The sequence below is a fragment of the Triticum urartu genome, chromosome 3A (assembly GCF_056163025.1).
Source record: "Triticum urartu cultivar PI428250 chromosome 3A, HENAU_Tu73, whole genome shotgun sequence".
NCBI lineage: Eukaryota > Viridiplantae > Streptophyta > Magnoliopsida > Poales > Poaceae > Triticum > Triticum urartu.
This window is the reverse complement of record NC_141875.1, coordinates 153,180,075-153,203,190: the sequence shown is the minus strand read 5'-3', so window position 1 is coordinate 153,203,190 and position 23,116 is coordinate 153,180,075. Positions and strand designations below refer to the sequence as shown.

At 42.7% G+C, this 23,116-nt stretch overlaps 1 protein-coding gene across 4 annotated transcripts in view; it reads right to left on the bottom strand.

Moving 5' to 3' along the window:
* LOC125543430 (uncharacterized) overlaps positions 1 to 19,573 on the bottom strand; it is an 80,148-nt gene extending 60,575 nt beyond the window's left edge. The window contains exons 1-5 of one of the 4 annotated variants that reach the window (XM_087546670.1): positions 18,971 to 19,573; positions 18,830 to 18,884; positions 17,243 to 18,061; positions 16,651 to 16,842; positions 15,999 to 16,320 (exon numbers count right to left, since the gene is read on the bottom strand). In XM_087546670.1, coding sequence (XP_087402796.1) covers positions 17,968 to 18,061; positions 18,830 to 18,884; positions 18,971 to 19,181 — 360 coding nt within the window. In that variant the 5' untranslated portion in view covers positions 19,182 to 19,573 and the 3' untranslated portion in view covers positions 15,999 to 16,320; positions 16,651 to 16,842; positions 17,243 to 17,967. Of the gene's footprint in view, positions 1 to 15,998; positions 16,321 to 16,650; positions 18,062 to 18,829; positions 18,885 to 18,970 lie in introns of those variants that run through there. The other 3 variants (XM_087546669.1, XM_048706767.2, XM_087546671.1) reach the window with 3 other exon arrangements.
* Positions 19,574 to 23,116: the final 3,543 nt, after the last annotated feature.

Genomic DNA, 23,116 nt, shown 5'->3' with positions numbered 1-23,116 from the left:
GATCGCGATTTCTGATCTGATTTTCGTTTTAGTTTTTCTTTTCGCTCGTTTATCGGAATCAGACGATTCAAGCGCCTGGAGTTTCGTCTCGAAACCCTCTACCCGAATAATCAACTTAAACAAGTTTTTACTACTGTAAAATTTGACTTAGGTTCAGATTACTAGAACGAAGTTGTTTTCTTTCGCCGTTTGACTTTCTTTGCTTCGTTCGATTTGATTCTTTTTGCCAACCGGAGTTCTTAAGTTGAACCTTCTGGTTAGATCTCTTATTTGAGTTTTACCTGTGCATTAGATGAGTATTTATTGTATGCTTGTTTGTTTGCCTGCGATAGAGTACCCGGAGTGCGCCGCCTGTTACTTCGAATTGTTAGGTTTCACGGATCATCAGCAAGGCAAGTAACACTTTGATCATACCTTTTCTACAACCTAGTTTTTTTTGCATTAGATCAATCTTCACTCATTGCATGATTAGGATCTAATTAAACTGTGGGATGGGAAGTAGATGAGGTAGTACCTATTACCTGTTTATTATCAAACCTTTGGGAGTTACTTCTACGTTTGCTTATTATGCCATGCTATGCTAGTAGACGTGGATTGGGTGAGTGAAATCCATGATAGATGTGAGATTGATAATTAATGGTTTACCTAGGTGGCAACTTAAATACACATCTGGGTGGATTGAGGCACCTGGGTAGTCCAGTACATGCCTGTTTTATTTTGGACCGCCACCCAGGCTCAAAGGGATCATGAGATTTTTCAAACTAGAAACTTCCGTGTGCAGCCACAAGCCATTATGGGCTCTGGCATAGTTGATTAAGTCGTGCGAACTCTTACAGGGTAGACTAGCAGATGTAGGGGAAAGTAGGTGTACCGGTCTATCCATCGTAAGGTGCTAGCGCTTCTGAAAGACTGTGTCTCGGTCATCCATTTCTCAAACACCATGTAGTGCGAGAAATCCAACGGAGGCGATCGAGTCTTGTGGGGAAAAGTGCGCAAACCTCTGCAGAGTGTAACAAACTAATCATGATTAGCCGTGTCCCTGGTTATGGACATCTTGAGTATCTAGTATCTGGATTATCATGTGAATCTCAACATGTTACTCTAAAATTAATGTTGTTGGGTTAATGGTGATGCTTAATTGGGATTGAGAATGCCGTCAACCATTCTCAATGTTTAACAACCACCATGATAGTAATTAAATTTATTCCTTTTGAAGTAGGGAAAAATTGGCTTTATGCAAAACTGTAACCATAGAGCTTTCCACCAGCCAAATATGCATATAGTATAGCTGTTGCATTCCATTACTCTCTATGTGTTACCTTGCCAGCATATTCCATGTGCTGACCCGTTTTCGGGCTGCAACGTTAATGTTGCAGACTTTTCAGACGACGATTAAGGAGTTTTTAGGTCATGGTTCTATACTCAGTGATGCCGTTGGAGTTGATGGACTCACTTATCTTCCAAGCCTTCCGCTGTTATTATTATTAGATGGCCTTAAGCCATATTTATTGTAATAAGTTCTCTTTTGAGACACTCGATGTAATAAGTGTGTGATTGCTACTCTGCTATAAATCCTCCGAGTACTGTGTGGTGTCAGCATTACTGATCCAGGGATGACACCGGAGCACAGAGATCAGACTGTTTGAGGTCTGGTCACTACACGCTCTTAACTCAACAACCATCACTCAAGACCACAATAGGTCCATCTCCTTTATTTTTGCGAGGCATCATATTTGTGTTGCCGCTTATCCTCCTACTAACTCTCGCCCGCGATGGCCTCGGTGTTCACACAAAACAAAAAAACATGTGTTGAATATGGTTAATCCTAAGGCGTCTCTCTCTCCCCCTCTCCTCCCTCTCTCTCTCTCTCTCGCTTTCTCTCACTCTCGCGATGAGAAATCTGTTGTTTTCCCATGTGACATTTTTCAGAGGTCTGCATGTGTAGTTATCGATATTTTATGGTGGGGTGTTTATTTGCAATCTGGATCACCGCCGGTATGAAAAAAACGGATCTTGCGCTATAAATTATAAGTTTGCTTCCATAACAATATTTTAAAAATATTTAATAGGTAAAATTAACATTGTATTTATATTCCACACATTTTTCTAATAAAATTTCATATATAATATGTTAAAATCGAAGTTACGGTTTAAAAGATATAGATAATTTAGAAAATCATTTGGTTTGACTCAAATATATTCCAAAATAATATTTAAAAATACTTAACAGGTAAAAATAATCTCATATTCATATTCTACATATTTTTTAATCAAATATCATATATAACATGTTCAAATCGGAGTTACGGTTTAAACGATATGGATGATTTTAAAAAGCATTTGTTTGACTTAAATATGATCCACGGATGAATTACCTAAAACATCAGGGAGGTTTTCGAAAAATGTAAAATAACGGTTCGGGTGTGACTTAAATCTGGACGGCGGGTTGATTTCAAGAAAAGACATGGACTTTTGTGTAAAATATGAAAATAATAGTTCGTTTTAACTTAAAACAGAACTGCGGGTTGACTTCTCTGAAATAGAGGGACTTTTATGAAAAATGTCATGATGGACGAAAGAAACCCAATTTACTTTATTATTACGTAAAGATTTTTGGGACTAACCTATTAAAAGGAGGCCCAGCCCAGAATTGCTGTTTTTTGCCTATTTCAGAGTTTCACAGAAAAAGAATATCAAACGGAGTCCAAACGGAATGAAACCTTCGGGAACGTGATTTTTGGAACGAACATGATCCAAGAGACTTGGACCCTACGTCAAGCAACCAACAGGGAAGCCACGAGGTAGGGGGCGCGCCTACCCCCCAAGGCGCACCCTCCACCCACGTGGGCCACCTGTTGCTCCACCGACGTACTTCTTCCTCCTATATATACCTACGTACCCCCAAACGACCAGATACGGAGCCAAAACCCTAAATACACCGCCGTAACTTTCTGTATCCACGAGATCCCATCTTGGGGCCTGTTCCGGAGCTCCGCCGGAAGGGGCATTGATCACGGAGGGCTTCTACATCAACACCATAGCCTCTCCGATGATGTGTGAGTACTTTACCTCAGACCTTCGGGTCCATAGTTATTAGCTAGATGGCTTCTTCTCTCTTTTTGGATCTCAATACAATGTTCTCCCCCTCTCTCATGGAGATCTATTCGATGTAATCTTCTTTTGCGGTGTGTTTGTTGAGATTGATGAATTGTGGGTTTAAGATCAAGTTTATCTATGAACAATATTTGAATCTTTTTTGAATTCTTTTATGTATGATTGGTTATCTTTGCAAGTCTCTTCGAATTATCAGTTTGGTTTGGCCTACTAGATTGATCTTTATTGCAATGGGAGAAGTGCTTAGCTTTGGGTTCAATCTTGCGGTGTCCTTTCCCAGTGACAGTAGGGGCAGCAAGGCACGTATTGTATTGTTGCCATCAAGGATAACAAGATGGGGTTTTTATCATATTGCATAAATTTATCCCTCTACATCATGTCATCTTACTTAAAGCGTTACTCTATTCTTATGAACTTAATACTCTAGATGCATGCTGGATAGCGGTCGATGTGTGGAGTAATAGTAGTAGATGCAGGCAGGAGTCGGTCTACTTGTCTCGGACGTGATGCCTATATAAATGATCTTACCTAGATATTCTCATAACTATGCTCACTTCTGTCAATTGCTCAACAGTAATTTGTTCTCCCACCATAATATACTTATGCTCTTGAGAGAAGCCACTAGTGAAACCTATGGCTCCCGGGTCTATTTTCCATCATATTAATCTTCCAACACTTAGTTATTTTCATTGCCTTTTATTTTACTTTGCATATTTATCATAAAAATACTAAAAATATTATCTTATCATATCTATCAGATCTCACTCTCGTAAGTGACCGTGTAGGGATTGACAACCCCTTATCGCGTTGGTTGCGAGGATTTATTTGTTTTGTGTACGTGCAAGGGACTCGCGTAGCCTCCTACTGGATTGATACCTTGGTTCTCAAATACTGAGGGAAATACTTACGCTACTTTGCTGCATCACCCTTTCCTCTTCAAGGGAAAACCAACGCGGTGCTCAAGAGGTAGCAATGACGCTGAAGCTAGCCGGGCTGATGATGTAGAGGTAATTATTCTTTCCTCCGGTTCAGATCCTCAGCCAACATAGAAAACCCATCAAGCAAACCGGAAAGTAAAATTTTCACACCCTCTAGCTTATCTGGATCCCAGTTTTCTTTTGAAGAAACAGCAGCGTGAAGCTTGTCGCACAACCTGGCATAGTGGCCAGGTGGTTACTTCATCCGGTTTACCAAACACGCCGGTTCGAAAATGCCGGCCAGAGGTTTCATCCATTCCTGACATATCTTATCCCAAGGCTGGTTATTTTCGGCAACCTCTTAATCCGTCTGACTCAAACTACCAGGGAACTTCCCATTCATCCTCTGGCGAATCGATAGGGACACAACTTCCACCTCTTAAGATTGTTCCTGGGTAAGCATACTACCCTTAACTTTTTATCCCTTGCACCTGTTGAATATACTAACCTTTATTTCCATTCATTTTAGAGCCAAAACTAGGCCTAGTAAAAAGGCCAAATGGACTACACCGGCTGATGATAACCCGGCCACTAAACCGGAACAGACCCCATAACAGTTTGAGGCGAATGTTGATGCTATTCTTGATGATCCGCCACCGGAACATCATGAAACCTTTGTTGAACAGATGGAAGATGATCTGACCGGCCATGCTACTAACCCGCCAAGTCCAGCCAAAGCTGTAGATAAACCGTAAAGCCCAGTCAAAGCGGCTGATGAACAATCGGACGATGTCATCGTTACTGGTTTAGGCTACACAACTCCTGGCAACCCCACTACTTTATCCAAACATAGTGCCAAGAAAGAATTTGCTGCTATGGATAAAGGCAAGTGGAAAACATATTTGGAAAGCTATGCCCACCTCAGCGCCCAAGATATCCACTCTGGGTTTTTAAACCGCTTGTACACAAGCCGCGACTATGAAGCCGGTTTAGTGAACCTGGTGAAAGAGCGATATGTGGTAAATACTGTTAACTCTGCATAATAGTTTCTCTTGTGTTTAATTTCCAATATCAATTCCAGTAGCCCCCAAGGGTCGGTTTATGATATCAACGTAAACCAGGACTTTGTAATACTTCAACTTTTCCTGCGTAGCCCCCAAGGGTCGGTTTATCTTTCCAGGATGAACCGGGACTTTAGAGTATGAATCTTGCAATTTTTGCTTGTGTAGCCCCAGGGACCGGTTTATACCTTTAGGATGAATCGGTATCTTTCTATCATGAAGCTTCCAAAATTCTTGATAATCATCGTTGTAATCCGATTGAGGAGGAACAAATCCATAACCTTGACTTGAGCAAATATGCATTAGCCCCCAAGTGCCAAGTGTATAATCTGTTATGTGCTTGGGACTTTAAAATGTCAGCTGATAAAAAGCAATATGCATTAGCCCCCAAGTGCCAAGTATATAACTTGTTAATATGCCCTACCAACTCATTAAATGTCTCTTGCAGGCTGATCTGAGCAAAAAGGAATCTCAAGTCGCCGACCTTCAGGAAAATATCAAGTCCTAGCAAGCAGAAACTTCCAAGGCTAAAGAAGAGCTGACTAGCGCTTTAACAACCATGGAACAACCAAAGGAAGCGTTAGCACAATGCGGTTGATGTAGTCGTACGTCTTCACGATCCGACCTATCAAGTACCGAACGTAGGACACCTCCGAGTTCAGCACACGTTCAGCCCGATGACGTCCCTCGAACTCCGATCCAGCCAAGTGTTGAGGGAGAGTTTCGTCAGCATGACGGTGTGGTGACGATGTTGATGTTCTACCGACGCAGGGCTTCGCCTAAGCACCGCTACAGTAATATCAAGGTGGACTATGATGGAGGGGGGCACCGCACACGGCTAAAGGATCAAACGATCAATTGTTGTGTCTATGGGGTGCCCCCTTTCCCCCGTGTATAAAGGAGCAAAGGGGGGTGCGGCCGGCCAGGGAGAGGGCACGTCAGGAGGAGTCCTACTCCCACCGGGAGTAGGACTCCCCCCTTCCTAGTTGAAATAGGATTCGGGAGAAGGAAAGAGAGAGGAGAAGAAGGAAAGAGGGGGCCGGCCCCCCTTGCCCTAAACCAATTCGGTTTGGGCCTTGGGGGCGCGCGCCCCACACTCCCCTTGCTTCCCTCTATTTCCACTAAGGCCCGTATAGGCCCATTAAGCTCCCGGGGGGTTCCGGTAACCTCCCGGTACTCCGGTAAAATCCTGATTTCACCCGGAACACTTCCGACATCCAAACATAGGCTTCCAATATATCAATCTTCATGTCTCGACCATTTCGAGACTCCTCGTCATGTCCTTGGTCACATCCGGGAACCTTCGGTACATCAAAACATATAAACTCATAATATAACCGTCATCGTAACGTTAAGCGTGCAGACCCTATGGGTTCGAGAACTATGTAGACATGACCGAGACACATCTCCGGTCAATAACCAATAGCGGAACCTGGATGCTCATATTGGCTCCCACATATTCTAAGAAGACCTTTATCGGTCAAACCGCACAACAACATACGTTGTTCCCTTTGTCATTGGTATGTTACTTGCCCGAGATTCGGTCGTCGGTATCTCAATAACTAGTTCAATCTCATTACCGACAAGTCTCTTTACTCGTTCCGTAATACATCATCCCGCAACTAACTCATTAGTTGCAATGCTTGCAAGGCTTAAGTGATGTGCATTACCGAGAGGGCCTAGAGATACCTCTCCGACAATCGGAGTGACAAATCCTAATCTCGAAATACGCCAACCCAACAAGTACCTTCGGAGACACCTGTAGAGCACCTTTATAATCACCCAGTTATGTTGTGACGTTTGGTGGCACACAAAGTGTTCCTCTGGTAAACGGGAGTTGCATAATCTCATAGTCATAGGAACATGTATAAGTCATGAAGAAAGCAATAGCCACAAACTAGACGATCAAGTGCTAAGCTTACGGAATGGGTCAAGTCAATCACATCATTATCCTAATGATGTGATCCCGTTAATCAAATGACAACTCTTTGTCGATGGCTAGGAAACATAACCATCTTTGATCAACGAGCTAGTCAAGTAGAGTCATACTAGTGACACTCTGTTTGTCTATGTATTCACACATGTATCATGTTTTTGGTTAATACAATTCTAGCATGAATAATAAACATTTATCATGATATAAGGAAATAAACAATAACTTTATTATTGCCTCTAGGGCATATTTCCTTCACATACACTGTTGATAAGTTGCCTGGGCACTCTTAAGCCCGAAGGGCATAGACACATAGCAGAAGGCTCCAAATGGAGTGATGAAAGCTGTCTTCTCCTGGTCCTTGACTGCCATCTTGATCTGATGATAACCTGAATAAGCATCCAGAAAACTCAAACGCGCTCAACCCGCCGTAGCATCGATGATCTGATCAATACGGGGGAGAGCAAAAGGGTCAGCTGGACAAGCTTTGTTTAAATCGGTGTAATCCACACACATACGCCAGGTGCCGTTCTTTTTTAGTACAAGCACCGGGTTGGCCAACCACTCCGGGTGAAAAACTTCCACAATGAACCTGGCCGCCAAGAGCCGGGCCACCTCTTCTCCAATGGCCTTGCGCCTTTCCTCGTTGAACCATCGAAGAAATTGCCTGACCGGCTTAAACCTTGGATCAATATTGAGAGTGTGCTCAGCGAGTTCTCTCGGGACACCCGGCATGTCAGAAGGTTTCCATGCAAAGATGTCCCGGTTCTCATGGATGAACTCGATGAGCGCGCTTTCCTATTTTGGATCCAAGTTGGCACTGATGATGAACTGCTTGGATGAGTCGCCGGGCACAAAATCAACCATCTTGGTGTCATTAGCTGACTTGAATTTCAACACCGGTTCATGCTCCGTTGTTGGCTTCTTTAAAGACGTCATGTCTGCCGGGCAACATTATCTTTATAAAACTTTAGCTCCTCTATTGCACAAACAGACTCAACATATGCAGCATCTCCTTCTTCACACTCCAGGGCTATTTTCCGGCTTCCATGTACTGTAATGGTGCCCTTATAACCCGGCATCTTGAGCTGCAGATACACATAACACGGTCGAGCCATGAACTTGGCGTAAGCCGGCCGTCCAAACAAAGCATGATATGGGCTTTTGATCTTAACCACCTCAAAGGTTAATTTCTCCGCTCTGGAATCATATTCATCCCCAAAGGCTACTTCCAGTTCAATCTTCCCAACTGGGTATGCCGACTTGCCAGGTACCACACCATGAAAAACAGTGTTGGATTGCTTAAGACTCTTATCAGTCAACCCCATCCGATGAAATCTCTCATAGTAGAGGATGTTGATGCTACTGCCTCCATCCATGATAACTTTAGTGAATTTATATCCACCAACCTGAGGCACTACTACCAAGGCCATGTGACCCGGATTATCAACCCGGGGAGGATGATCCTCTCTACTCCACACAATAGGCTGTTCTGACCACCGTAAGTAACACGGAATCGCCGGCTCAACGGCATTGACCGCCCTCTTGTGAAGCTTCTGGTCCCTCTTGCACAAGCTAGTGGTAAATACAAGATATTGCCCAATATTCGGTTGTTTTGGGTTGCTCTGATATCCGGATTGCTGCTGATTACCTTGGTCGGGTTGTGGATTATAACCTCCCTGGTTACCTACATGTCCCTGACCGTGAAAGCCGCCTCCACCTGAGCCGGCGCCCGGGCCATGAAAGCTGCCTCCACCTGAACCGCCGCCAGGGCCGTGACTTCCATCAAATGCATTTGAATTTTTAAACGCCTTCATGATTGTACAGTCCTTCCACAGATGGGTGGCCGGCTTCTCCCGAGTGCCGTGTCTTGGACAAGGTTCATTCAATAGTTGCTCAAGGGTGGGACCTGACCCGCCCGACTGAGGGGGTTGCCTAACCTTGCGCCGTTGATTGTTTCCCTGCGCATTGGTGTTAGCCACAAATTCGTCAGCCTTACATTTATTACCTCCTTGATTTGTCGGGTTATGCTGGTGACACTTGCCGTTGCCGTTCTTCTTTCCCTTCCCTGTCTTTTCTTCATCAGACACAGGGTCCTTAGTACTATCAGAATCAGCATACTTGATGAGAGCCGCCATCAACTGGCACATGTCATTGCAGTCACGTTTAAGCCGCCCCAGCTTCTGCTTCACAGGTTCAAAACGGAAATTTTTCTCCAACATTAAGACTGCCGAGCCGGCATCCATCTTATCAGATGAATGAATTATCTCCTTGACCCGGCGCACCCAATGGGTTGTGGAGTCACCTTCCTCTTGTTTACAATTAGTCAGGTCCACGATTGACATAGGTTGTTTGCATGTGTCCTTGAAGTTCTGAATGAACCGGGCTTTTAACTCCGCCCATGAGCCGATGGAATTGGGGGGCAATCCTTTTAGCCAAGTGCGAGCTGTTCCATCCAACATCATAGTGAAATACTTAGCCATTGCCGCGTCATTGACCTCCAACAACTCAATTGCCATCTCATAACTCTCAATCCAGGCCCCAGGCTGTAAGTCAGCCGTGTAATTAGGCACCTTACGAGGCCCCTTGAAGTCTTTTGGCAAGCGCTCATTACGTATGGCCGTCACCTCCGGTTTTCGTGGCCACTCCTGCCTCAACCGAGGTTGCTGGATAAGCCGGAAACATCTGATGAGCCGCCTGCTCTGCTGCTAGTTGAACCGCGCGCTCAACTTCTTGTCGGATCCTCTCCTGATCCGCTAAGTTAAGGGCTCTAGCCTATACCGTCTCATGCCTACGCGGCCGGTTGCAGCGTTGAGCATTGCTTGACATATTAGTTGAGTCCATATGCCTACTGTAGCTTGGGCTTCGGCTCGGGCGAGGTGTTGAATGGATTCTGTCTCGACTGTAAGAGTACGCGTCCTGCTGCGCCAGAGCCGTCTGAAGAAGTTCTCTCACCCTGCGTGTTTCGATTGCCGTCGGGGAGTCACCTTCCATCGGGAGAGTCGCCAAACAAGCCGACGCAGCAATGAGATTTTCCAAAGGATTGGAGAAGTGACCCGGTGGTGTCGGCGTATAATGAGGCGGAGCAGTGTATATGCGAGGCGGCTCCACGGTCTACGGCTGAACCGGTGCTCCGGACGTCGCGATTCTATTTGCCTCCGGCAGGTTACTTGTCCCGGCCCCAGTATATTAAAAAGGTTCCTAGGATCGAGCGTCAGAGGTAGACGTGACTGAGTTTTCTGATGCCTTCTCCTCATGACTTCGTTTGACGCGTTCAGATCCACTGACAACCGGAAGGTCTCTACTTGAAGCTGCTGAGCACGGGCGTCCAACGCCGCCCGTTCCGCGGCCATCCTGACTTCTTCTGCTGCTAAATTGTCTTTGGCTTATACCATCTCTTCGCGTACCCGTGCAACCTCCGCGTCATGCTGAACTTTATCCGCCGGCTCCACCACGACAGTCAACAGAGCTGTCAACTTATCCGTGAGATCCATTAGTATCTGTGCCGGGGGGCGCGCAGGGTCTCCTGACCCGGCCGCTGCCGACCCGGTGGTTGTTGCTGCTGCAGCTGTAGAGTTCTGTCCGGGCTGAGTGCTTGCCATGAAGACTCCGTCTCGATTCGGCAGCTCAAAGGGGTCCGGAATACTGCTGCCATCAGCACAGCCCCCGAGCATGCCATCCTCCAGCTGATACAAAGAATTTGTCTCACCTGTTGATGATGTAGCGTTGGAACAGATGGTCGTCTCACCACCATCCACCGATTCCTCCGAGTATTCACCTCCATGGATGCAACCCACAAAAACACGCCTTACAGCGGGTCGGGCCTGGGCGGGCCTCGCGAGCTGAGCCGTCTCGATGATGTTGGTGCAGACGTCCGGCTCAGGGCCCGATTCACCGATCCGGCCAATGAAGACATGAATCCCGCCGAAGGGGACCCGGTACCCGTACTCTATTGAGCCGGCCTCGGGGCCCCAGCCTTCGTCGTCGATGTAGAGCTTGCCGCGACGACTCTTGGTCATCCGGCCCACAACGTATCCCTTGAGACCTTCGAAGTTGCCCTTCAAGAACTCAAATCCACCGTGCGTTGGCCCCACGGTGGGCGCCAACTGTCATGGAATTGTCATGGCAGATGTCCTAGCAAAAGGACTTAGTCGTAGGGCCATCACAACTAGGAAGCTTAAAGGGGTTAATCGGGACAAAGGACACGAGAGGTTTTATACTAGTTCAACCCCTTACGATGAAGGTAAAAGCCTATGTCTAGTTGTGTTAATATTGCTGGGGTTTCGAACACCAAGAGGCTAGTTCGCCGGCTTGGTTATCGATCTCTTGTTTCTTGCCCTAAGCCGCCACTGGGTCGTCCCCTTATATACACGGGTTGAGGCCTGGTGGCCTACAGAGTCCCGGCCGGCTCATAAAACGTGTCCGGCTCAGTGACTTCTTTTACATGACTTTCTTTACAAGCCTTTCCTTACATACGGCGGTTTACAATATTGGGCCTTAAGCCGCCTCTAGGCCTTAGGCCTTCTATAATCTTTAATAAACTATCGTCGTGAATGTTTATTAGGCTTCCTTTGTGACCCGCCATTGGGGCTGACCCGGCCCCTCCTGGGCGGGTCATAGCTGATAGCTATATCCCCAACACCCCCACTTCACAAAAATTTGCCGTTTTATTCGCCCTCTTTTTCGTTCGTCGTTTTCTTGCCGGATCTGTTTTTGTGTGCAATCTTGTTTGCCATTATTGTCATTATGGATAGTTCTTCCTCTATTGCATGCACCCCCGAGAACGAGGTTCTCAACTTTAAACAAAGGGGAGGAGAAAATTTAAAAGATGCTTGGTATAGAATTTGCAATGCACATAATAGATCTATCTGTAAGCAATCTACCGTTGTTCTTCTTCGTTGTTTTTATGTAGGCATCACCACTTGGTATTGATTCGTCCTTGATATGATTACCGATGGAAATTTCTTGATGTGTCCCTTTCTTGATGGTTTTAATGCTATGGGAAATTTGGTAGGCTCACCACCTCTTATGATTAATAAAACAACTTCGACTCTTGTGCATGTCATGGAAAGATTAGATGATATTGAAAAGAAAATGCTTACTGAAGAGCATATTGAAAACTTGGATAAAAAGATGCATAATTTTTCTACTAAGATTGGGTCAAAAGCGGGAGAAGTTTTTAAGTTGTTAAAAGAAAAGGGGACCATAATTCATGAACGAATTGAAGAAAGCCCGTCCCGGATTGATAAAATGGAAGAAATCTTTAGTAATTTAAGCACGGATTTTGCTTCCGCTAAAACTATTGAAAAAACTGCCGTAAAGATTGGCAAGACTACTCAAGTTACTAAGAATAGGGGTGCAACTTCTAGTAATAACAATAAAGAGGATCTTAAGATGATTGGTATTCACCCTGATTTTGTTGAAGTTATAAGAGATCCCTTGGGCAAAAATGAATTCTTTAAATTTTTTCCTAGGAGTATTGTCATTGAAAAACTTTATGCTAAATTTTTGAAGAATTCTAAGTGTTTGATTAAAGAGTTGGAGAAGGATGACAAAACTTAGATCCTCTGCCTTATGCCTAGCTAGGGGGCGTGGAACAATAGCGCTTGTTGGGAGGCTACCCAATGAATAAAATTTATTTTTCTTTTTGCTTTCTGTTCTTGAGTGTTTGCACAATTATGCTACTTTTATGATTGTGTTTTGTGTGTTTTAATTAGTGTTTGTGCCACGTAAAGCCTTTAGATCTTCTTGGGTGATAGTTGTTTGATCTTGCCGAAAAATAGAAACTTTCACGCTCATGAAAATAATTTTCATTTTTATCCAGAGCATGATAAAATGCCAATTCTTTTTTAAGTAGATTAATATACAAATTTCTTAGGTTGTCCTAATGTTTCAGGATTTTTGGAGTTACAGAAGTATTTGAGATATCCAGATTACTACAGACTGTTCTGTTTTTGATAGATTCTGTTTTCTTTGCATTGTGCCCTTGTTTTGATGATTCCATGGTTTTATTTCAAGAGTTTTTGCCATAGAAAATTTGGAATATAGTAGATATAATGCAAGAATAAAATATGAATGGGTTGCAACAGTAATTATAGTAGTGATTTGCTTTCTTATACTAACGGATCTCACGAAGGTTTTGTTGAGTTTTGTGTGATTGAAGTTTTCAAGTTTTGGGTGATGTTACGATGGATGAAGGAATAAGGAGTAAGAAGAGCCTAAGCTTGGGGATGACCATGGCATCCCAAGCTATTAGCCAAAGAGAAGCAAGCAACTAAGCTTGGGGATGCCCCGTGTGGCATCCCGTCTTTCTTATAACGACCATCGGTATTTTACTAGAAGCTATATTTTTATTTGTCACATACTATGTGTTTTGCTTGGAGCGTCTTGTATGATTTGAGTCTTTGCTTGTTTTTCTTGGTGTTTTAAGTCGTGAATCCTTGCTAGACACACTTGTTTGAGAGAACCAAAATTATGCCATGACTTGTTAGAATTGCTCTCTATGCTTCACTTAAATTTTTATGAGCTATGGATTTCCTCTAATGCTTCACTTATATCTTTTTTATCACGGTGTGCTTTAGTATTTTTGAAGAAATGCTCTCTTGCTCCACTTAGATTTAATTGAGAGTTAGTGACATTTTCAAGAAATTCTCTCTTGATTCACTTAAATTAATTTGAGAGAAAGAAAAAAATTATGCTCGTGATCTTCACTTATATTTGTTTGAGCTTATCAAAACCAACACATGAAAATCAGTTCCAAAGTGGTAGATATCCAAGAAGGATATAATAAAAACTTTTATTAAGATCATTGGACAAAATAAACTTGATTGTTAGTAATAGTTTTGAGATATGATGATGTGATATATGAGTCATGTTGATGAGTAATTATGATTTGGTAATAATATTGGTGTTAAGGTTTGTGATTCCCTATGCAAGCATGAAAGTCAATAGTTATGCAATGAAATTAGATCCTACTTGTGGTGCATTATTCGGTGTTAATTATGCTTAATGTTCGCTTATGAGATTATTCGTTTCTTGGTTGGTCGCTTCTCAATCTTTTGCTAGCCTTCATTTTGCACTAAGTATGATCACTACTTGTGCATCCAAAATCCTTTAAACCAGTTTTTCCACATGAGTTCACTATATCTACCTATATGAGGTATTCTTTTGTCATTCTAAGCAAATTTGTATGTGCCATCTCTAATTTTCAAAATAAATTTCTCTTTTGTGTGCTCGTACCGCTCGCGAGGCGGTGGGGGGTGGCCAATATTTTCCATGCTAGATGTGTTATTCTCACGATGAATGTTTATTCACTTGTCATTGCACGAGAGTAAGGCAAAGGTATTAGGGATGCCCAGTCCCAAAATGAAACATGAATTTACTATATGTTTTCCAATAATAAATTCCCTAGAAAGTGTTGTTATGGAAGGCACCTGTAGATACGGTTAGCCATGGAAAGTGAAAGTATGGTTGAAAAAGGAATAAACTTTATTTTCTATTTGGGAACCGCCTATGATATATCTAGCATGGAAAGTGTTGGGAGCTCTAAGTCGTTTTTGTTGGTGGGAAAAGTATGCCTCTCAAAATGTTTTTATCTCTCAATTTTCACTCTGAGCTCTGGCACCTCTACCTACTTCCCTCTGGGAAGGGCCTTTATTTTACTTTATGCAATTTTTATTTTTAATTTGAGTCTCCATCTTCTCTTATAAAGCACCAACTAGGGGGCACTATGATCGTACTTGAGCATTGGGTGTAGCTAATATGCGAGTGTGTTTCATGAATGGATCAATGATTGAGCATGATGGACTAGGGATAACTTATTTTAGCATTGATATTTTGAAAGACATGGTTGCTTGTTGATATGCTTGAGTATTTAAGTCTCATGTCAAAACTAGACTATTGATTTGAAAAATATAAAAGTCTAAATCTCCATGCTACAAAGAAAAGAATATGAGATGACATGTTAGGCAGCATTCCACATCAAAAATTCTGTTTTTATCATTTACCTACTCGAGGACGAGCAGGAATTAATCTTGGGCATGCTGATACGTCTCCAACGTATCTATAATTTTTTATTGTTCCATGATGTTATATTATCATTCTTGGATGTTTTATAACCATTTTATAGTAATTTTATATCATTTTTGGTACTAACCTATTGACATAGTGCCAAGTGCTAGTTGCTTTTTTCTACATGTTTTTTACATCGTAGGAAATCAATACCAAACGGAGTCCAAACGCAGCGAAACTTTTTGTGGATATTTGGACCAGAAGACATCCAGTGGGTCGGAGAAGCGCCTGGGGGGTGCTCCGAGGGGAGCACAACCTTGGGTGCCTCCCGAACTGACTCTTTTCTCTATAAATACCCCAATATTCTAGAAACCCCAGGGGAGTTGACGAAAATCAATTCCAGCCGCCGCAGAGTCCAGAACCACACTACAAGAAATATGTCAACTTGTGACCCTCACTATTGGCCGCTGAAAGGTCATAGTTTTTCATTTGCGACCTTTTTGTGACCAAAAACAGAAGGTCAAAAGCTGGCGGTCTTAAACTGAAATTAGTGACCTTCTTTGTGATATGTAAAAGGTCGTTGGTTCCATGACCAAATTTTTGGTCACTAGCAACCTCCCCAGACCACGTAGGCATCCAGCGTGGCAAGCTGATGTGGCACAAGAATCAGCCCGGTCCGATTCGGTGTTTTACATGGGCCGAGCCCAACAATTCAGCCTATTTGTTTTTTCTCATATTAATTTTGGTCAGGTAGATGGGCCAAGCCCAAAAATTAAGCCTTCTCATTTTTGGGCCATGGCCTTTTCGGCTAGACAGTTTTATTTTTCTTTTTTCAAAAAAATCCTCTAGTTAGATGGGTCCCATTGGTCAAATTCTAGTAAGTGGGCCCCTTTTTTTCAATGCATTTTTCTTCTGATTTTGATTTGATAGTAAATAAATAATCAACATTTAAATCAACAAACATAAAACATAAGGAATACTTCAAGTAACAGCAACCAGAATCAATCTGTATACAGTGACAATCAATGTTACAATCTCTACAAATATTGGGATCCTGCTCCAGACATCGCACAGGTACAAATTCTACTAGTGTAATAACACTTATACAAGTAGAATCACTGTTAAACATATGCAGTGACAATTGGCACAAACTGGGCCCCTGCTCCAATCATATGAAACATATGCACGACTCAATGGGCAACCATACTTGACTAGGCCATGACCTTCATTACACTGGACTAACAGAATGACAATATGAACTGTCATCATGCCTTCCGCGGTCGCCCTGTTACATGAACCAGAAGAGAAGAATCAAAACTTTTGGGGCCAATATATTATGAACAAACCAATCAAAAAACAAACAATTTCTTTAGAATGATAAGACAAATTCAGCTAGTACAATGCTTTCATTCTCCAGCAAGTTAAAATGAGATAATCATTCATACAAGAAGGTGATGAAAGAAAATAGAGCATTTTACTCATAGCATGCAAAGTATTAATATTCTGACAAACATATGCAAGTGTAAATGTCAACTATCTTACACCCAAATGAATGACTGCTTGTGGAAGAAATATGTTAAACCAGGTTAGTTGTAACGGAGAGGGGCTGACTTACATTGGCCGTAGTGGTCGATTGTGGCCTGAACAAATCTGTTGTAGTCGTCGGGGTATGCGACGTCCCCGGGGAGAATGATCACGTTCGGCGCGCCGAGCTCGAAGGCATGGTTGGCGGCCTGCCACAGGCTCCACTCCTCTTTGCTACCAGGGCAAGGCATGCCCCCTTGGCGGTGTACTGGTAAGCTAGTTTCTGCATGCAGAAGAGAAGATCCCAAGTTGTTTGGAGTTAACAACGAAAGTACTGTATAATGTTTAGAACATGTATATTCAATATGACAAGTAGAAAAGCAGAGTTCTAGCAGAGTAGCATAAGAAGCAGAGGAATTCTGATTCTATAACAAGAGGAAACGGAGTTGTCCTGTGCAACAAGAGGAATTCTGATTCTGTAACAAGAGGTAGAATTAGCATCACTAGCTCTGTTGCTGTTGTTTGCATATTACATAAGTAGTTGTCTGCCTAAGCAAATAGAGAGGTATATGCAGCAAGAACACGCAATGTGATGACACTATGAGTGCACTATAACTCTGGAAGTAAAAAAGAACATAAATTCATTTGGGCTGATTTGTACATAGCCAAGAAAAACTTCTTACAAATAAATTCATGGAAGCGTATCATCCTTTTAGTCCCTCACCCATATCTCCTAGTAGTATTACATAATGCCTAGTGAGTGATCTAGCAATGTACTGTACAAGAGAGTATATATGTATACGGATTCCTGCAGCCAGCTTCTATCAGTAACATGCATGTATATATTGAAGTAAACGTAACAGAGAGTATCTTTGGAAACATTCAAAATATATTCAATGTTGGAGCTGCATCTTACAACTCAAGGAGCCACATGAAATCCATGGAAGGACCTTACTGTGACAATTCACTTGTATAGTCCTGCCTCATGTGCATAATGCCGTTGCAAACAATTTAGATAGTGTATATATATAGATAGAAAGAAGCGCTTGATCAACAAGCTGCTGTAATAGTGTGTATATATAGATAGATAGTGCACCAATAATTTTTTAGAAGGTAACTGAACTTCTGTGCACACATTTAGATAGAAAGAAGCGCTTGATCAACAAGCTGCTGTAATAGTGTGTGTGTGTGTGTGTGTGTGTATATATGTACATTCTAACAACATGAATGTTCCATCAGGCCATGATCAACTACTCCAAACCATTACATGCTTTGCAAGAAAATAATAGAAAAAGTAATCAGCAGATGACACAATGAACAAGTGAAGGCTTTAAATATCTCCCTGTCAAAGAATCAAGTCAATGAAGGCATGCAGTACAAGGAGGAGCAGCCTTGCATCATCCTTTGCTCAGATCAACACTAGAAAGTGTGCTGCTAAAGCTTGATCAGAACCCGCATGACACAACCTCTCTGTCCCCCACCTCAACTCACCCATGCCGCTACTGCAGTTGGATGTAAGTGTGTAAATACAACATACTTTGCATCATGTATCTAGACTATAGAATCTTGTAGCTAGCAGTACATGAATTCAACTCAATAGTATAATAAACATCCGCTGGAAGTTGTCAAATTAATTCATTCTCTGCTAATTGCCAGAGCAAGTGTTGTAGATAGGATGGTGGTGTCATCCACAATAAGATAATATTGCTCCTACTAAAATACCATTCATTTAGTATGAAAATAACAAGCTTAGCAAAATATAACATTTCATTGAGCACAAGCTTGACTCGTATGACCAACAATTTACTGATTAAAATCACCAATCAGGAACTAAATGACAACTTAAGAAGAAAAACAGCAGGCATCAAAGTCTCAGGCGCATATGGTGGATGCAATGATCAGCGGCGTTTTGACAAGGTGGGATGTGAAACTAACCAATGACAGCATACTAATTGCGACTGACAGATACAATCGGTGGTCTTGGGGGGTTTAACATGTGGATTCTCGCAAAGCCATATAAAATATTCTAGTAAGATATCTCTCGCTGGAAAAGTTTCCATGCATAACCAAACATGCGACCTTCATTTCTTTCCATTGTTTTTATTCCTCTGTTTTGCCACTAGCTGCTAATCATGTTCCTCTACTTTTTTGCTTTCCTCTGTTTTACAAGGCTCTATTCCAAACAGGCCCTAACCAATGTTTTGAGTGGCATGACATGACAAGCTGTAGAAATCTAGGCCATGGATAGGAGAGGAATGAGGTTGTCTTACTGATTGAGGCACATCCTCCCAGCAGACCGGACGCAGCCGACCACCTCGAAGCATCCTAAGCAATAATCGGCAATGGCATCAGCAAGCTGAGAGGAACAGCGGCGGCGGCGGTAACTAGCAAGGAAGACGATGGATACGGACCGAGGAGGCAGGAGACGGGGTAGTGCTGTGGGAAGTCGATGTGGTGGACCCCGTCGATGGCGTAGATCTCCTGGTAGAAGTCCTCCATGGCGGCGACGGTGTCGGGGTCGGGCACCTTGGAGGCGGCGTGGATCCAGGGCAGCCGATGACCGGCGACGGCCAGGAGCGGCCCTCCACGCGCTTGGTGCCGTGCACCAGCAGCGATGCCCATGACTAGTGCATCGTCAGGCAGGGGTTCCGCAGCCCCCCACTGCCTCCCCCCGAGCGCCCTCCGCGCATCGCCGCTCGTAGTGGTCCATAGAGGAGAGTAGAGGAGAGGGTGGCGGTGGCCGGAATCGAATCGGGGTTGGATTGGAGCAGCGGCGGCGCAGGAACGGCGAGGAGGGACTTGGCATCGGGGCGGCGCGCTGCAAGGCCCGGAGATGCGGGGAGGGAGGGACGCGGTCGGCGGCGGTGGGTGAGGAGGATGGCGAGGTCGGCGGTGGGTGGGAGAGGACGCCGAGATCGGGAGGGGCGCGGGTACGGGGAGGAGGCGGCGGCGGCGGGGAGATTGGGAGCAGGGAGAGGGGTGCGATGGGGGGATCTGATCTAGGGTTTGGGCTGTGGGGGGGTATCACCAATTCGTATGCATTTCTGATCTTTCTATCTATTTTTAATTATTTTTCGAGTGGCTGAAATGAGTTTTTTTGTGTGAAGGAACTACCATATATTTGTTGCAAAATTGGACCGAATCATTTTTCTAAAATACTAGGCCATAGTTAATTCACAATTGACCAAATGGTTGGGTGTCAAAAGCCTTGATTCACCTCTGGTGAAAAAGACAAATTTCCATCGATTCAGTAGGAAGCGGGTCAAATTTGAACTGTAGCCGCCTCATAGTTTGCTCTTTATTTTTTCAAAAAATCATTTCTAGGTACATAACTATCTATTTTATCATAGAAACATCAAAAGGTTTCCAAGATTCAACAACTAGCTAGGAACGGTCAAGCCCGCCGTTTTGCCCGCATTTTGAAACGGGCATAAAAAATTAAAAAAATTAAAAATTTGGAAAACCTTCGCATTGTGTCATCATATGTGACCAAGTTTCCAGGAAAAATAATAATTTTGAAATACGGCAATTATTTAAAAAAAGTGTTCTCAGAAATGAGCTATCATGCGTGAAGATTCATGGATTTCAAGCCAAATGATCAATCTTATGGCCACATTCATGGCATAGTTTGTTCAAATGATCTCATATTGTGCACAAGAGTGCATCTTGTAATTCCAAACAATGTTTCCTAAGGGAGTTTTCATTTTCTTTGCACGGAAAATTCATTTTCTATTTTTCGAGTGCCCGAAATGAGTTTTTTGTGAAGGAACTACCATATATTTGTTGCAAAATTGGACCAAATCATTTTTATAAAATACTAGGCCATGTTTAATGCACAATTGACAAAATGGTTGGGTGTCAAAAGCTTTGATCCATCTCTAGTGAAAAAGACAAATTCCCGCCGATTCAGCAGGAAGCGGGTCAAATTTGATCTGTAGCTGCCTCATAGTTTGCTCTTTATTTTTTCCAAAAATCATTTCTAGGTACATAACTATCTATTTAATCAGATAAACAACAAAAGGTTTCCAAGATTCAACAACTAGCTAGGAACGGTCAAGCCCGTCGTTTTGCCCGCATTTTGAAACGGGCATAAAAAAATTAAAAAAAAATTAAAAAAATGGAAAACCTTCGCATTGTGTCATCACATGTGACCAAGTTTCCAGGAAAAATAATAAACTTGTAACACGGCAATTATTTTTAAAAAGTGTTCTCAGAAATGAGCTATCATGCGTGAAGATTCATGGCTTTCAAGCCAAATGATCAATCTTATGGCCACATTCATGGCATAGTTTGTTCAAATGATCTCATATTGTGCACAAGAGTGCATCTTGTAATTCCAAACAATGTTTCCTAAGGGAGTTTTCATTTTCTTTGCACGGAAAATTCATTTTCTATTTTTCGAGTGCCCGAAATGAGTTTTTTGTGAAGGAACTACCATATATTTGTTGCAAAATTGGACCAAATCATTTTTATAAAATACTAGGCCATGTTTAATGCACAATTGACAAAATGGTTGGGTGTCAAAAGCTTTGATCCATCTCTAGTGAAAAAGACAAATTCCCGCCGATTCAGCAGGAAGCGGGTCAAATTTGATCTGTAGCTGCCTCATAGTTTGCTCTTTATTTTTTCCAAAAATCATTTCTAGGTACATAACTATCTATTTAATCAGATAAACAACAAAAGGTTTCCAAGATTCAACAACTAGCTAGGAACGGTCAAGCCCGTCGTTTTGCCCGCATTTTGAAACGGGCATAAAAAAATCAAAAAAAAATTAAAAAAATGGAAAACCTTCGCATTGTGTCATCACATGTGACCAAGTTTCCAGGAAAAATAATAAACTTGTAACACGGCAATTATTTTTAAAAAGTGTTCTCAGAAATGAGCTATCATGCGTGAAGATTCATGGCTTTCAAGCCAAATGATCAATCTTATGGCCACATTCATGGCATAGTTTGTTCAAATGATCTCATATTGTGCACAAGGGTGCATCTTGGAATTCCGAACAATGTTGCCTAAGGCATTTTTCATTTTCTTTGCATGGAAAAATCATTTTCTATTTTTTGAGTGCCCGAAATGAGTTTTTTGTGTGAAGGAACTACCATATATTTGTTGCAAAATTGGACCAAATCATTTTTCTAAAATACTAGGCCATGTTTAATGCACAATTGAAAAAATGGTTGGGTGTCAAAAGCTTTGATCCATCTCTGGTGAAAAAGACAAATTCCCGCCGATTTAGTAGGAAGCGGGTCAAATTTGAACTGTAGCTGCCTCATAGTTTGCTATTTATTTTTTCCAAAAATCATTTCTAGGTACATAAGTATATATTTAAGCATAAATACATGGTTTGGTGGTGATACGTTGAGGTTTGGACGGTGGCCCAGGGCCCCAACTCCAAAGCGCGTAGACTCGCATGCCCGCCGTGTGGTCACTGCGTGACTGTGGTGTTGCCATGCGTTCTGGGAAGCCTAGGCATGTCTAGTAGGTTTGGCACTCCCCAGGTAGATGCTTGGAAGAAAATAACAACCGAAGAATCTCACGAGGAGACCGAACAATGCTCAAACATGAATTAGCACCCCAAGTGTGTGATTAGTGGTACAGGAAATGCACATGGCCAATGGGCCTGAGTTTTGGCCGAGGATGATCATCTACTAAGAACACTATATTGGAAAATTTGAAGCTCAAATGGAGGATCCTAGGTGTCACTTGCTTTGCAATGTACCACACTGGACAGAAATATGAATGTTGAAGCCACACTCACATGTATTATTAGATGGGGCTCAAATTTTGTGGAGAGCAATGATTTGGGAATATAGAAGATGTGGCAAAAATTCAGCTCATTAGCATATGCCTAGCTAGTACTTCCTTCACAACAGTTCGAGTTGAACAAAAACTTTGAAAATTTGCCGAGGAAGATTTACCAGGCAAATGGAGTTGAATATTGTCATGAGGCAATGATTTGGATAGTAAAGAATGCCAATTTTTTTTGGGAATTTTGGGAATGACAGAAATATAGATTGCTTCACAACGTAGGGCAAAAATTGACACATGGACATGACACATAGGCAAAACTGATGAGGTGGCGCCTAGTCATAGAAATAAGTACCAATGCATCCACGTTCACAACCTCATGACCATTTATATTGGTCGTAATCAGGTAGAAATAAGGTCATTGGTGCCTCTTGTCTGCTTTGTGACCATTTGGTGTAAGCAATTTCAGGGTTTGAGCCCTTCCAAGCGAAATGGCCGTGGATTTACGACCAATTCAGCTAGGGTCACTAAGAGGAGGTCACTAGTTGACATATTTCTTGTAGTGCCACCAGATCCAATCTAGACACCATCTCGGAGGGGGTGCATCATGTCCATTGGTGCCTCTCCGATGATGCTTGAGTAGTTCTTTTTAGACCTACGGGTCCGTAGTTAGTATCTAGATGGCTTCCTCTCTCTCGTTTGATTCTCAATACAATGGTCTCTTGGAGAGCCGTATGATGTAACTATTTTTGCGGTGTGTTTGTTGTGATCGGATGAACTTTGAGTTTATGATCAGATCTATCTTTTTA